The following is a 13,845-nucleotide window of genomic DNA, read 5'->3' on the forward strand; positions in this document are numbered from 1 at the left end:
ATGAGCTGTGTGGGGCAGCTCCAGCACCCCACAGCATGTACCCACCACCAATTTATTCATTGATTTTAGAGAGAGAGGGAGAGAGAGAGACAACAACATCAATCTGTTTCTGTAGATGTCCTGACTGGGCATCAAACCAGTAACCTTTGCATATCAGGATGATGTTCTAACCAACCAAACCATCTGGCCAGGGCAATTTTTTGACTTTTTAAAATGCTAACACATACTCTCTTCACAACCATCCTGATTTTAATAAGCGAATGTGGCAAAGAAATGGAATGTGACCTGCCCAAGTTCACATAGCTGGTTAATATAGACCAGGATATATATTATAGCAGGACCAGATGTTGGACCCTCGGTCTTCTCTAAATCTAAGCATTTCACCATTTTATATACTACTAGGTCTGGGCAGCTCAGCCAGGCTTTATAACTGGATCCAAAGAGTTAGTCTATATTGGGTAGTAATACAGTTATTATTATTTTTTTAAAGTTTATTTTTTTTATTTATTCATTTTTAGAGAGGAGAGAGAGGGGGAGAGAGAGAGACAGAGAGGGAGAGAGAGGAGAGAGAGACAGAGAGAGAGAAGGGGGGGAGGAGCTGAAAGCATCTACTCCCATATGTGCCTTGACCAGGTAAGCCCAGGGTTCAAACCGGCGACCTCAGCATTTCTCAGTTATTATTATTATTATTATTTTTGTATTTTTCTGAAGCTGGAAACAGGGAGAGACAGTCAGACAGACTCCCGCATGCGCCCGACCGGGATCCACCCGGCACGCCCACCAGGGACGAGGCTCTGCCCCTCGGGGGGGGGGGGGGTCACTCTGCCGCATGCCAGGCCAACGCTCAACCGCTGAGCCAACCGGCCAGGGCCTCAGTTATTATTTTTTAAAAAAGCTTTTGGCCCTGGCCAGCTGGCTCAGCGGTAGAGCGTCGGCCTGGCGTGCGGGGGACCCGGGTTCAATTCCCGGCCAGGGCACACAGGAGAAGCGCCCATTTGCTTCTCCACCCCTCCGCCGCGCCTTCCTCTCTGTCTCTCTCTTCCCCTCCCACAGCCAAGGCTCCATTGGAGCAAAGATGGCCCGGGCACTGGGGATGGCTCTGTGGCCTCTGCCTCAGGCGCTAGAGCGGCTCTGGTCGCAACATGGCGACGCCCAGGATGGGCAGAGCATTGCCCCCTGGTGGGCAGAGCACCGCCCCTGGTGGGCGTGCCGGGTGGATCCCGGTCGGGCGCATGCGGGAGTCTGTCTGACTGTCTCTCCGTGTTTCCAGCTTCAGAAAAATGCAAAAAAAAAAAAGCTTTTGGAAATTACTTTTAGCCAAGTTGCCCAAGGGTTGGTAGAATAAGCAGCTTTTGTATTGGAAGAGTAACTTCTCCAGTGTGGGTAGTGGTACTTCTGAAACTGGACTCTTTGGGGACATACTTGTTTAGAAAGCTATTTGTTATCATGAGCGATTTATACCTTCACGCCCTTACTTTTAAAAATTACGGCGAGACAATGCTATTTCCCATACTTCCTAGGAGTCTGAGTGTGTAATTTCATGGACATGTATGTTCTCTAGTCATTTAGTAAAGGCTCAGCCACTGCTATGTATGGTTGGACGCATTATGACTTCATGCCCCACCCATTTCTAATGTGTGTGTATTTGGATGTTAAGGGAGTAGGGAAGTCACTATGTTCCCTTTGATCCTCTGTCCTGCCACCTCTCCTCTCCCCCAAGGTACCGGAGTCTAAAACAGTTTAACGTGGACATCTGTCAGACCTGCTTCTTGACAGGCCGGGCCAGCAAAGGCAACAAGCTGCACTATCCCATCATGGAGTATTATACCCCGGTAAGGAGCCTGTGGTAAAGTGAGAGGGGGAGGCCGCTCTCAGGTCTGGGCCCTTGAGCTAGTTAGCCGCACACTGGCCCACTATCTGCTGCTTTCTATAATTTTTTTTTTTCCCTGAAGCTGGAAATGTGGAGAGACAGACAGACTCCCGCATGCGCCCGACCAGGATCCACCCGGTACGCCCACCAGGGGCGAAGCTCTGCCCACCAGGGGGCGATGCTCTGCCCCTCCGGGGCATCGCTCTGCCGCGACCAGAGCCTCTCTAGCGCCTGGGGCAGAGGCCAAGAAGCCATCCCCAGCGCCCGGGCCATCTTTGCTCCAATGGAGCCTTGGCTGCGGGAGGGGAAGAGAGAGACAGAGAGGAAGGAGGGGGGCGGGGTGGAGAAGCAAATGGGCGCTTCTCCTATATGCCCTGGCCGGGAATCGAACCCAGGTCCCCTGCACGCCAGGCCGACGCTCTACCGCTGAGCCAACCGGCCAGGGCATCTGCTGCTTTCTGAGGAGCATTCTCCTAACAGTCCTGATGATTTGCCAATTTGGAGGATTCAGGCCTGTTTCTCCAGCAGGCCTTCTCCCTCAGCAGGGCTGCGGTTGGTGGTAGGATCCCTCTCTCGGCCATTTAAAAGACACTATTTTCCTGCAGAGAGAAGTTTCAGGGAAAAATAGGAAGACAGCTGCAGGCAACAAGTCTGTTGCTCACTTTATTTTTTTCTGCCTAGTTTCCTGTATTGTTTCTATTTCCTGGTCTTGACCTGCAACTTTGTCACTGCTTCTATCCCTTCCGGTTAATAACAAAGTTTGTTTTCATGTTAATTACTCAGTCTCTTGGGGGTGGGGAGAGGATATGTTTTCTCCCTGAGTCCCCAATTTCACTTGGTTTTCATTGGAAACTGTTCCCTTCAGAGCCCCCTGAGTCCAGATTAGTCAGCATCCCTGAGCTCCAGCTGCAGAATTTGTCCTGTGCTGTGCTCAGGATCCACAGCTTGAGACTTAGCTGTCTGACCTGACTGTGCTCCCTCAAGTCCTTTATCCCGTCCCATCCCACAGTTGGTCCCAAAGCTGCAAACAGGTGCCCAGTTCCCTCCACTGCTCCCTGGCACCCGACCATACCACCTTTCTACCCATAATCCTTCTCTCCAAGCCACATCTCTTCTCCAAATTCTGTTGGCCCAGTAACATATATGACCCAGTGGGAGCAAACACCTTGCCCTTTATTTTTTTCTTATTATCATTTTAAAGTAAATATTATAAAAGTCACACAGAGGCTTAAGATGATAGACTGGTAATCTTCTACCTCCTGCTCATCCATGTCCCTGGAATTTATATAAATGAAATTTTAAAAATTAACGAATATATATCATTGTAAAATTATATAGAGGTATTTAAAGTATCAAATAAGAGTCCTCTCCTCTCCTCAGCCTGGTCCCCACTGATTTGGTTCAACTTCTCCAAGGTACCCAGTGTTCAGTTGGGCATGTGTCCTTCTAGACCTTTTACTAGGACTGGGGTGTGGTAGGCACGAACAAGAGTGGAGGACCAGTCACATTCGCTGCTCTAGGGGACCAGGCACACGTACCGTCATATCCCAAAGCCTTTAAGGTGAGTCTCTCTACCTGTCTCCCCTCAGACCACATCCAGTGAGAATATGAGGGACTTTGCCAAAACCTTAAAGAACAAATTCCGCTCAAAGCATTATTTCAGCAAACACCCCCAGCGAGGTTATCTGCCTGTGCAATCGGTGCTGGAGGCCGACTGCAGTGAGACGTGAGTACCGGTGGCCAGGCAGGGGCTGCGGGCAGCCCTGTTCAGCCTGGGTGCATGAGGAGGCTGCATGTGGTGTGGGCTAGAGGACTTTTCCAGGGCAAATCTGACTAGTGGCAGGGCGGTTGCACGTGGGAATCCAGCCTGAGAATTAAACTGTAAATCTGGTCTCTGTATCCTGTCCTCATCGGCCCTTGCCCACTTCACTAATTTGGTGCAGGGGAGGGGGCTGGGAGGGTGACGATGAGCAAACAGCCTGCCCAGCTGCCCAGTCTTTGGTCCTCTGAGTCTCTGCTGCTTTCTTCTAGGCCAGCTTCTTCCCCGAGGTTGCCACATGCTGACACACACTCCCGCATTGAGCATTTTGCCAGCAGGTACTGCCGGGTTTGGGGGAGAGAGAATGTAAGGAGTCTCATGGGGAAGGGGTTTGCAGTTGGGAAAAAGGGAGGCAAGGCCTAACGCTTAGGTGTGGTTGGGGCAGCCCACCAAACTGATGATCCTATTGTGGGGTTAGAGTCCTTGAGATGAAAGCCGGCCCCACATCCTGTTTTCCCTTTTGTTCCTGCTCTTTTTCCCCAGGCTTGCTGAAATGGAAAGTCAGAATTGCTCCTTCTTTAATGACAGCCTGTCCCCAGATGACAGCATGTGAGTTTTCACACCTGCTCCTTTTCTAGGAATAGCTAGTTCTCTTTAGGATCCCTCCACCACCATTTATTTGGGAAGGTTCTGTCCTCAAGAGGAGGGGGTATGCTGGTTATGGCCTTTGATGCCCTAAGGAAGAAAGGCTGCTTTCTGGGAACAGCGTTTAGTAAAAGAAGCCGTCTTCCCTCTATCAACCCAGTGGAAGGAATGAATGATGTGCTATCTCCCTGCCATCTGCCCAGTCTTCTTTCTGTTTCAAGATCCCATCCTTCTATGTCCAGCTTTGAGGGGAGAAGAATAATCTCTCATCTATGCAGAAATGAGCCATTATCAAAGCTCCAGCTAGTGTCACAGCAACCCTGTTGAGACACCAGGGACTTGACTGAAGTGTGGCTAGAAAGACTTCTGGGTGCTATCGCCCCAAGAATGGGCCCTTAATCTCTAAGGAGGTACCTTGCCTGCTGACAGACGGCCTAGGAGCTGCTAGCTACATGCATTGATCTGGCCCTAACTAGGATTCAGGCATGCAGTGATCCCTCTGCTGGTGGGGAAGTGAAGGGTGATAAGTAGGGTGGAAGAATAGCACAGAACAGGAATCATTTCCCAGGGGACTTTAAGTAGAACCCAAAAGATCCAGTGTACTAAAAGCACTCTCTCTTGGTATACCTAACCATGACCTCAGCCACCTTTGAATACTTCCATTCCTCTTAAGCCTGAGTACATGGTCTTTTCCCTCTCTGTGTGACTTAGAAGTGAATCCTCTGGCATGTGTCTCCTGAGGCTTGAGCTGGGACCTGAGAACTCATGCCCTGAGCTGGTTCTTGTTCCAATGCTCGGCCATCTCCTTTCCTCTTCACACCCATGCAGAGATGAGGACCAGTATCTGCTGCGGCACTCCAGCCCCATCACAGACCGGGAGCCAGGGTTTGGACAGCAGGCTCCATGCAGCATGGCCACAGAAAGCAAGGGGGAGCTAGAGAAGATCCTGGCCCACCTAGAGGATGAGAACCGGTGGGTATGGCAATGACACAGAGCTATGTGGGTTCTAGAGTCAGACAGCTTGAATTCAAGTCCTGATACTTTCACATGCTAGCTTTGTGGCCACAAACAAGTTATATTCTGTGGTCTTCCATTTCCTCATCTGTAAAATGGAGGCGATGGTAATAGTACCTCCCTCCTAGGGACACTTGGGAAGATCATATGACCAGGAATATAATGTGTTAGCCAGTGCCTGGCTTATAGTAAGTGTTCAATAAGTGCTAGCTATTTAGTAATTATTTGAATCTCTTTAACTCAACCCAAATATTTTCAAGTGCCCACTAGAAGCAAACAGAAAGAATATAAATCCAGAGAATACAGAAGAGTATACATACCTCTTCCCTCAAGGAATGTCCAGGGTTGGAATGGAAAGAGATACTTAGTATTATACTTAGTGAAAGTAATAAAAGAGGGTGAAACTGCATAGCACATTTGAGCACTGGAAGAGGGAAGGTGAATTGATAACAGGAATATCATTAATTCCCTAAACTATTGATGGCAGACAAGGCCTGAAAAGGGCCCAAACCACTTTGGGGGTGTGCAGTAAAATCCTAGTATCTGCCAGAACAGTGCTTCTCAAACAGTAGTGAGCATAGAAGTCACTTGGGGACCTTGGGAAGATGCAGAATTTGACTCATGGGTCTAGCTTGGAACCTGAGTTCCTGCATTTGGGGGGGGGGGGGGCGGGGAGTAGCAGGTCCTTAGAAGAGGGCCAGTCTGTGAGATAAATACAGAAATAGAGAGTAAACTTTTAGAAACTCTTATAGCAATTTGACATTGTTATAACATCCCAGCACATAATTAGTGGACTTGTCTTCATTGAATAAGGTATAGACCAATTTGACTGTTGAACTTGTGTGGCAAGTCATGTGTGATGTGAACTGTGTACTAGCCATGCACATTTGGACCAAAAATTGGTCCACAGTGGATTAAAAATTTTGCCTGGTATTTTAATTTTTTTTCAGCTATAGTTGACAAAATATTATAATAGTTTCAGGTATATGACATAGTGATTAGACATTTATGTACCTTACAAAGTGATCATCCCAGTAAGTCTTTGTTGCAGGTAGTTTGAGAAGCACTGCATTAAAGCAGCATTGGGCAGGCCTTGGGGATCAATGGGGAGAGTGATTCTGTTGCACCTAAAGTAGACCATTTCTTTGGAATCTTTTTTTTGTCTGTGTGACAGACGAAGAGAGAGACAGAGAAAGGGAAAGATAAAGACAGACAGGCAGGAAGGGAGAGAGATGAGAAACATCAATTCTTCATTGTGGCAACTTAGTTGTTCATGGATTGCTTTCTCATATGTGTCTTGACTGGGGGGGCTACAGCAGACTGAGTGACCCCTTGCTCAAGCTGGTGGCGTTGGGCTCAAGCTGGTGAGCCTTGCTCAAAGCAGATGAGCCTGCCCTCAAGCTGGCAACCTCGTGGTTTCGAACTTGGGTCCTCTGCGTCCCAGTCTGACATTCTATTCACTGCGCCACCTCCTGTTAAGGCGGAATCTGTTTTCTTGATTACTCAACATGAGTGTTCCAAGTAGGCCAAAAAGGAGGGTAGTTTACAGAAGTGGCACGATGGGTGATATTTTGTTTATAATATGGCTATTAAAAATCTAAAAATGGAGTAGGTGAGTCAGTGGCCCTAATGCCTCATATTTTTTTATTGTTATTACTACTTCTTTCTCAGACTGTATTCTGCCTGATTTTAAGGTCAGAATTAATCCCCGAAGCAGCATATTAAAGCCCTGAGGCATTTGCTATATGAAATGTCAGCTCTCTCTGCTCTGAGATCCAAGGATGGCAGAGTAAATGACATATGTGGTAGAGACGAAGTGGCTATGGCCATGCAAACAAGAACACGGCTAGGGTGGGTGTAGGTAGGGGAAAGCCAAGGGATTGCTTATACCTAGATATGAGGGGTCCTTTGGGACCTGGACAGTCAACACCTCATTAAGGCCATAGGGCTTAGCTTCCTTGTCCTTGGCAGGATTCTACAGGGAGAGCTAAGGCGCCTGAAGTGGCAGCATGAGGAAGCTGCTGAGGCCCCCACCCTGGCTGAGGGCTCTGCTGATGTGGCACAGGACGATCGGAATGAGGAGCTTCTGGCTGAGGCCCGGATTCTTCGGCAGCACAAGAGCCGCCTGGAGACACGCATGCAGATCCTTGAAGATCACAACAAGCAACTGGAGTCCCAGCTGCAGCGCTTAAGGGAACTGCTCCTGCAGGTGAGGCTGAAACCAGGAAAAGGGCCAGAGAAACCCCTGCAGGGGGTAGAGGTGAAGCTGGGAATAGATATGGGGAGCTGGGGAGTGTGACAATGGGGAGGAAAGAAGAGCTCCTTCGCCATGGCTGTTAGATGATCTCCTCCTCCTCTTCCTTTTCCTTCTTTTTTTCTCTTCCTCTTCCTCCTCTCTCTTCCTCCAATTGACTTTACTGGGGTGACATTGGTTAATAAAATTATATAGGTTTCAGGTGTACAATTTTATAATACCTCATCTGTATATTGTGTTGTGTGTTCACTACCCCAAGTCAAGTCTCCTTGCGTCACCATTTCTCCCCCCTTTACATTCCAAATGACTTGAAGAGAACTGGGATGACAGTTGGGGAAGGAGGGGGAAAGAAGGGCCTGGTGTGTCTTATTGCTTGGCCAATTCTCTTCCATCTAGCTTTTGTTCCACCCTGTGTGTTAGTCTCAAGCCATCGTGGGGTGTGAGGCAGAGGAAGGACTTCTAAGAGCTCACTTTCTTACAATCCATTTGAATCTGGTATTGAAAAAACAAAGTTCAAGGAATCATCCAAAACCTTGATTTTGCTATTACGTTTGCTAGAAAGTAGCAAGTTTGGCCATGCTTCTCTGAAGGGAGCTCTTGTTATATGTTTTCCCCTTTCCTCTTTGATAGATTGTGTGTAGATGATATGGTGTGACTCTGGAGTCAAACTGCCCTGTGTTTGAATGTGGCTCTGCCAATTAGTGGCTGTGGGGTGTTAAGAGAGTTCTTTAGCTTCACTAAGCCAAAGTACCCTCCTCTGTCAAACAGGGATAATAATATACTAGCTTCATGGAATTATAGTAAACATAAAATGAGTTAGTGCATTTAAAGAATTTAACACAATGCCAGGAATATAATAAACACTTGATAAATGTTACCTGTTGTCATTATACGTATCAGGTGATAACACCCTTTGCCACTTCCCCAGATCCTCACAAGGGATGGCCTGTAGGTGCCTCGAGGTCCTGACATATAATAAGTTATAAACTGAGGATCAGGTGTGTAACTATACATTTCTAGAGAGAATTGGGTTCTAAACAGCTTAATTATAGCTGGAATGGCAGCAAGAGGCCTTGAGGGGTGGTGTCATTCTTATAAAAAGTGGGAGACTTTGACATATGTTGTTGAACGAAGAAGTTAATTGATAATTGAAGATTCTAAGAAGTTTCCTGAAATGGGAGATCACTGTTTGGGGCACTACCAAAGTTTCTTAAAGTCCAAGGGCAAAGAGATGGGCATAAGGTCTCTAAGGCCCCTTCGAAGCTCAGGAGTCTGTCAAAGTAAGGTCAAGATGGCAAAGTCACTTAAGTTATGCATTACCTCTTGCTAGCCACCCACCGAATCAGATGGCAATGGCTCTGCAGGCTCGTCCATAGCTTCCTCTCCACAGCAGTCAGAAGGCAGTCATCCCCAGGAGAAGGGCCAGACTACTCCAGACACCGAGGCTGCAGGTAAGTTTCTCCAGCCCCTCCCAGCCCCTTCCTTCATGCTTTGTCTTGCCCCAGATCTCCTGCCTAAGGTTCTGCTAAGGTTAGGTCTGGTTTTGCCTCATAGCTTTGAGATTAGCATCAGGCATGATTGGCTTATTGACTGATTCATTCATTTGTTTATTCTACACATGTATATTGAGCACTCCTCATGTACTAAATATTGTGCTGGGAAGACACAAATGCTGTGAGTTTCTAACTCAGCTCCTTGGTCTCATCAGGGAATCGAATCTCTAGCTCCCTTTCCACATTTCTCTTTTCCAACACAGATGATGTTGGGTCAAAGAGCCAAGATGTCAGCCTGTGCTTGGAGGACATTATGGAGAAGCTTCGCCATGCCTTCCCCAGTGTGCGAAGCTCTGATGTGACTGCCAACACCCTGCTGGCCTCCTGATAGAGCCAGATTTCTAGCCTGTAGTCCATAGTCCTCTCCTGGTTCTGTCACAGCCTTCCCTCAGCCTTCACCCAACCTTTCCAGTCTCCACTGGCCCCACATTTCTCAGCTCGAGTTATTTGGGCTCTGGGTAGCAGCAGGGATCTGGTGGTATGTGAGGTGGGTATGCGAGGGACAGGGGAGGGAGGGACATGATTCCTATGTCTCTAAACATGTTTCCTTTAATCCTCGAGTTTGAGACTGGTCCCTTAAGCACACTTCTGTTGCAGCATAGGCAAAGAGCACTTGGAGGCCACCCAGATGGGGAGCAGAGTGCTGCTTTGCAGAGCTAAGCAGTGCTTGCTGGTGCCTTTCCTTCTCCATGGAATTATGGAGGTTGGGAAGCCTAATGACCCCAGGGTTCCAGCATTATGAATCCACAGGAGTTAGTCCTCCTCTTTGGCCCAACTCAGGGAGATAAAAGGGTATCCCCAAAACAACCCCTTCTCTGTCAAAGTGTCCCTGAAAAAATGTGGGCAGCATGTGTCATATTATTTCAGCTTGAGGGCATATCTCTAGCCATCCTAAGGCTACCTAGATGTTGTTTCCTCCTCAAATATCTTTAGTTCTTCTGCCTCAGTCTGTGGCAAACATTCCTCAAGTGGTGAACAGTTAATTTTGATTCCTATTTCCACCTTATATTTGGAATCATTAAAGAAATACTTATGGGCTTAGATACCCCCCCCCCCCCCCGATCCTCCTCTTTCTTGAAGGCCTCATCATCCTGAAAGACCAGCTGAGTTGCTCTGGAAATCCAGCTGAAGCCATCCTTGGCTCTTCTGAGTCTGCTCCCCTTGGGTGAGGAAGGGGAAGCCACTACTAGCCCGGAGGAGTGTGACTGTCCAACACCCTTGCTTCTTTTAGAGTGAATCAGATGACATGGCTGGTTGTCCTCAGCTAATCCTAAGGCAGATACAATAGGCCACCCTGAATAGTGGCCTGTTCTGAGGAGCTACTGGCCGCTTTCCATCTAAGCAACAGCATGGCCTTCCTTTGCATAAAAATATTCTAACACTAGAAAGTAAACCCATACCTCAAACTGAACTAACTCATTCTAGGCAATATATACCATGATCCTTTTATTTGGAAACTGTCCAGGATAGTACGTGAGAGGAGGGGTAGTGAGCTTGGCAACTCTGAACAGAGTCAGAGCCCATTTAAGTAGCTTTCTTTCAAAAGGAGCTTTATAACATAGAGCCCTGAAATTGACTTCATTTGCCTAAGTTTATATACATACATAGCCATTCTGCATATCTACTGTACATCATCATTCCCCTGGTCTCACTCACACATTAAATTCTAATACCTCTTGAAGTATTAATGTTCTGCCTCGCTCTTTGTTAGCCCAAGCTTCTGGTTAAACAGATAGATATATCCTGGCTACTCCCCTCAGATGTCTTTCCATTCATATTTGGGGTGAGCTGTCTTCAAGACCAAAGCAACAGAAGCCCGTGGCCACAGAGGACTCTAACTGGAAGAGTCACTCTCTTCTCTTTACTCACTCCAAATCTTGTTCTCTTGAGACCTAAGCCTTGGATGGATTTTCCAGGGCTCCTCTAAACAATGGCTCGGATAACAAAATAGAGCAAATCTAAGCTTTATCTACCCCATACAGAAAAGAGGTAACAATTAGACTTTTATTAGCCTTTGTCAGGATAAGACACAGAGTATATCTTCTAGCCCCTTCCAGTTCTTAAGTCTGGCTCAGGCCCTTGAAGAAAGCTGTGGTTACCACTGAGGTCAAGAGGGCATGAGATGCTTGGGGTGCTGTGTTATAATCAAGCAGTGGGCCTGTGTGTACAACTGCTGGAAAGCTGGATTTATCTGCTGCATGGGAGAGAGGGCAGCAGCTTGGGTCCAAAAGACCAAGATTGTTTCCTTCTAGAATCGTCACAGGGCATTAAGCAAGAGGCCCACAGTTTTCAGACCACATCACCATATCTGCCTTATTGCTCATGAGGTCTCTGGGTGGAAAGACTTGGGTATCTGTATGTATGATGAGCAGGTGGTAGGTGGGCATCAAATACAGAGCCTGGGAATCTGTCTGTGAGTGGCAGGAAGCTATATTTGTAGGATCCTAGACTGTGGGCAGGAATGGGATAAAGTAACTATGCTATAAAACAGAGAGTTCAGAGTCTTTGAGGCTTATGACTGCCTAAGCCTTAGGCGGGTAGATGTTATGAAACAATCTTTTAGCAAGGGAGTCCTGGAAAATTTTTTCTGTAACCCTCACTCCATTAAAGAGATCTAGGAATGCTGATAGCCTGTGGCAACCACAGTGGGTCATGCAATGTAGGGAAAATGCAGATCTTGTTATGTAGGATTTGTGCTGTTAGGTGGACCAAAGCAGGTGGTGAAGAGTTGAATTCTCACTAACGGGGTCACTGACACTTTGTGGTCTTGTGTTTACCTTAATGCCCGAGATGAGTGCAGGCATACCTCATTTTATTGCATTTTGCTTGTTGCACCTCACAGGTGTTGCATTTTTTTTTTTTTTTTTTTTTTTTTTTTACAAATTGAAGGTAAGACCCTCCACCAGCAAAAAGATTGACTTGCTTTATTATGAGATGAACTTTATTGTGGTTGTCTAGAACTGAACCCACAGTATCTCCAAGGTATGCTTATTTATTGCTCAAGGCTCCACTGATGGTCACTGCCTCATATACATGGAGTTTCCCCGCAGTGAGGTAAATGGATCCTTGGGCACTGTGAATCCAAATTAGAGTGGGATTTACTGAGATGTGTTGTGTGTCATTGGGCATCTGTCATGTGTGTGTCTCCTAGAGGCATTGTTTGTGATGCTATGTAGTTTATGGCCATGTATGGAAAGTGTGGTGAAGGGAGGTGCTGGGTAGGCAGCCTGAGGAAACCTCTGTGATAAGGAATGTGAGTATTTGCTTGGGTTGTTTTCAAACAGTATCAATGAATACTTAGGATTGATAGGCAATTTATTCTTGACAAAATCTGATAGAGGCAAAAAAGCCATTTTGAAGGTGCCTCTGTAGAGAGAGCAGAGTGGAGTCAAGTGGACTGAGAAATGGTTAGGGAAGGCTGAGTGGCTGGAGGACATCAAGCTGTTGTATGGTTCGCTAGGAAGGGCCCTACCTGGGAGAACATGTGCTCTTCCTTCCAGATGGAAAAGCTAAAAGCAAGGCTCTCAAGTACCCATTTTCATTGAGGCTCAAAGTTTGGAAATATTTTCTTACAGAGAAACTTGTTTGAGTTTCTCTACTCTGGGAACTGGACTGGCAGGAGGCAGCGATAAGAAACCCTGAGGCTAGGCAGAGGCCAATTCTTGGAGATGGTTTGCCTCCAGATTCATTTTAAGGAATACTTATACTGCCTGAGTTGTGTTTGGGACCTGGGCTCCATATCCAGCTTCAGGCTAGAGTGTTCCTTCAACACACATTCTCAGGGTTAGACTCATGGCCTCTGAAACCATTTCGGACCAGAATCTCATCAGGTTTTTTTTTTTTTTTGACATAGGGGACAGATAACAAAGAAGGTAGGAGCCTTAAGACAAACTGTCCTGGGAGGGAAACTGGCTGTCTTTCCCTAGGACTGTGGACACTGAACTGCTCAGCAGGGCACCTCTATCTCTGGGCCTCCCAGCCAAGTCTGACCCTGGGAACAAAGGAATACTTCAGTTCCTTCTCACTCTTTTCACACCCACGGCTCTGGGAGAGGGAAAGGCTCAAGGCCAAGACTCAGCTCCCAGCCTCCATCTCCTCCCACAACTGCTACATTTGGGGGGGGGGGACTGCTGAATGTCCTTGCCATCCCAGGGCAGTACTGAGGCCAGACTGAAGCTTGCTATGCTGTTTACGGGCTGCAAGAACTGGTCATGAGAATGGGAGTTGGGGAAGGGATTTAGGAAAGGTGGCAAGGGTGGCACATAAGTCTCAAAAAGTCTGGTACAAAGGGGCAGGACTGGGAACAAATTGTTTAACTTAGATTGCCACTCACTGTGGTGCTTTTCTCCTTTCCCTTGACTTCTGCTTTAAAAAGAATAAATTTGTATTTGTTTACTTTGGTTTGTCTGGTTATATATACTCTTTGACTCTGATATTTTACATCCTTCCCTTATTTGTGTGTGGGAAGAAAGAGGGGGAGTCAAGAAGACACAGGAGCATTGCAAAATGTAGGCTACCAGATGAGTGTAACACGTGGTAGACCAAAAAGACACCCCCATTCCAAGTAGCTGTATCCATAGTTACTTGGAATGGTTACTTCTCTAGGTCCTACACAAATTAGCTAATTATCCCCTCATTGAATGAGCTCTTAAGGCAATGGTTCTTCAATACCATCTTCACTAATCTAAAGAAATTTTTTACCAGCCTGAAACAATATATGAAAAAAGACAATGTAGTAAGTTTCCATAAA

The 13,845-nt window shown here is 46.9% G+C and overlaps 1 protein-coding gene across 2 annotated transcripts in view; it reads left to right on the forward strand.

The window, feature by feature from the left end:
- The window catches only part of DRP2 (dystrophin related protein 2), a 49,641-nt gene extending 36,246 nt beyond the window's left edge, over positions 1-13,395 (forward strand). For both annotated transcript variants that reach the window (XM_066249864.1, XM_066249866.1), the window contains 8 exons: positions 1,721-1,832; positions 3,460-3,596; positions 3,902-3,967; positions 4,173-4,238; positions 5,103-5,246; positions 7,260-7,497; positions 8,873-8,993; positions 9,299-13,395. In XM_066249864.1, coding sequence (XP_066105961.1) covers positions 1,721-1,832; positions 3,460-3,596; positions 3,902-3,967; positions 4,173-4,238; positions 5,103-5,246; positions 7,260-7,497; positions 8,873-8,993; positions 9,299-9,423 — 1,009 coding nt within the window. In that variant the 3' untranslated portion in view covers positions 9,424-13,395. The remainder of the gene's footprint in view (positions 1-1,720; positions 1,833-3,459; positions 3,597-3,901; positions 3,968-4,172; positions 4,239-5,102; positions 5,247-7,259; positions 7,498-8,872; positions 8,994-9,298) is intronic.
- Positions 13,396-13,845: the final 450 nt, after the last annotated feature.

The sequence above is a fragment of the Saccopteryx bilineata genome, chromosome X, assembly GCF_036850765.1.
Source record: "Saccopteryx bilineata isolate mSacBil1 chromosome X, mSacBil1_pri_phased_curated, whole genome shotgun sequence".
NCBI lineage: Eukaryota > Metazoa > Chordata > Mammalia > Chiroptera > Emballonuridae > Saccopteryx > Saccopteryx bilineata.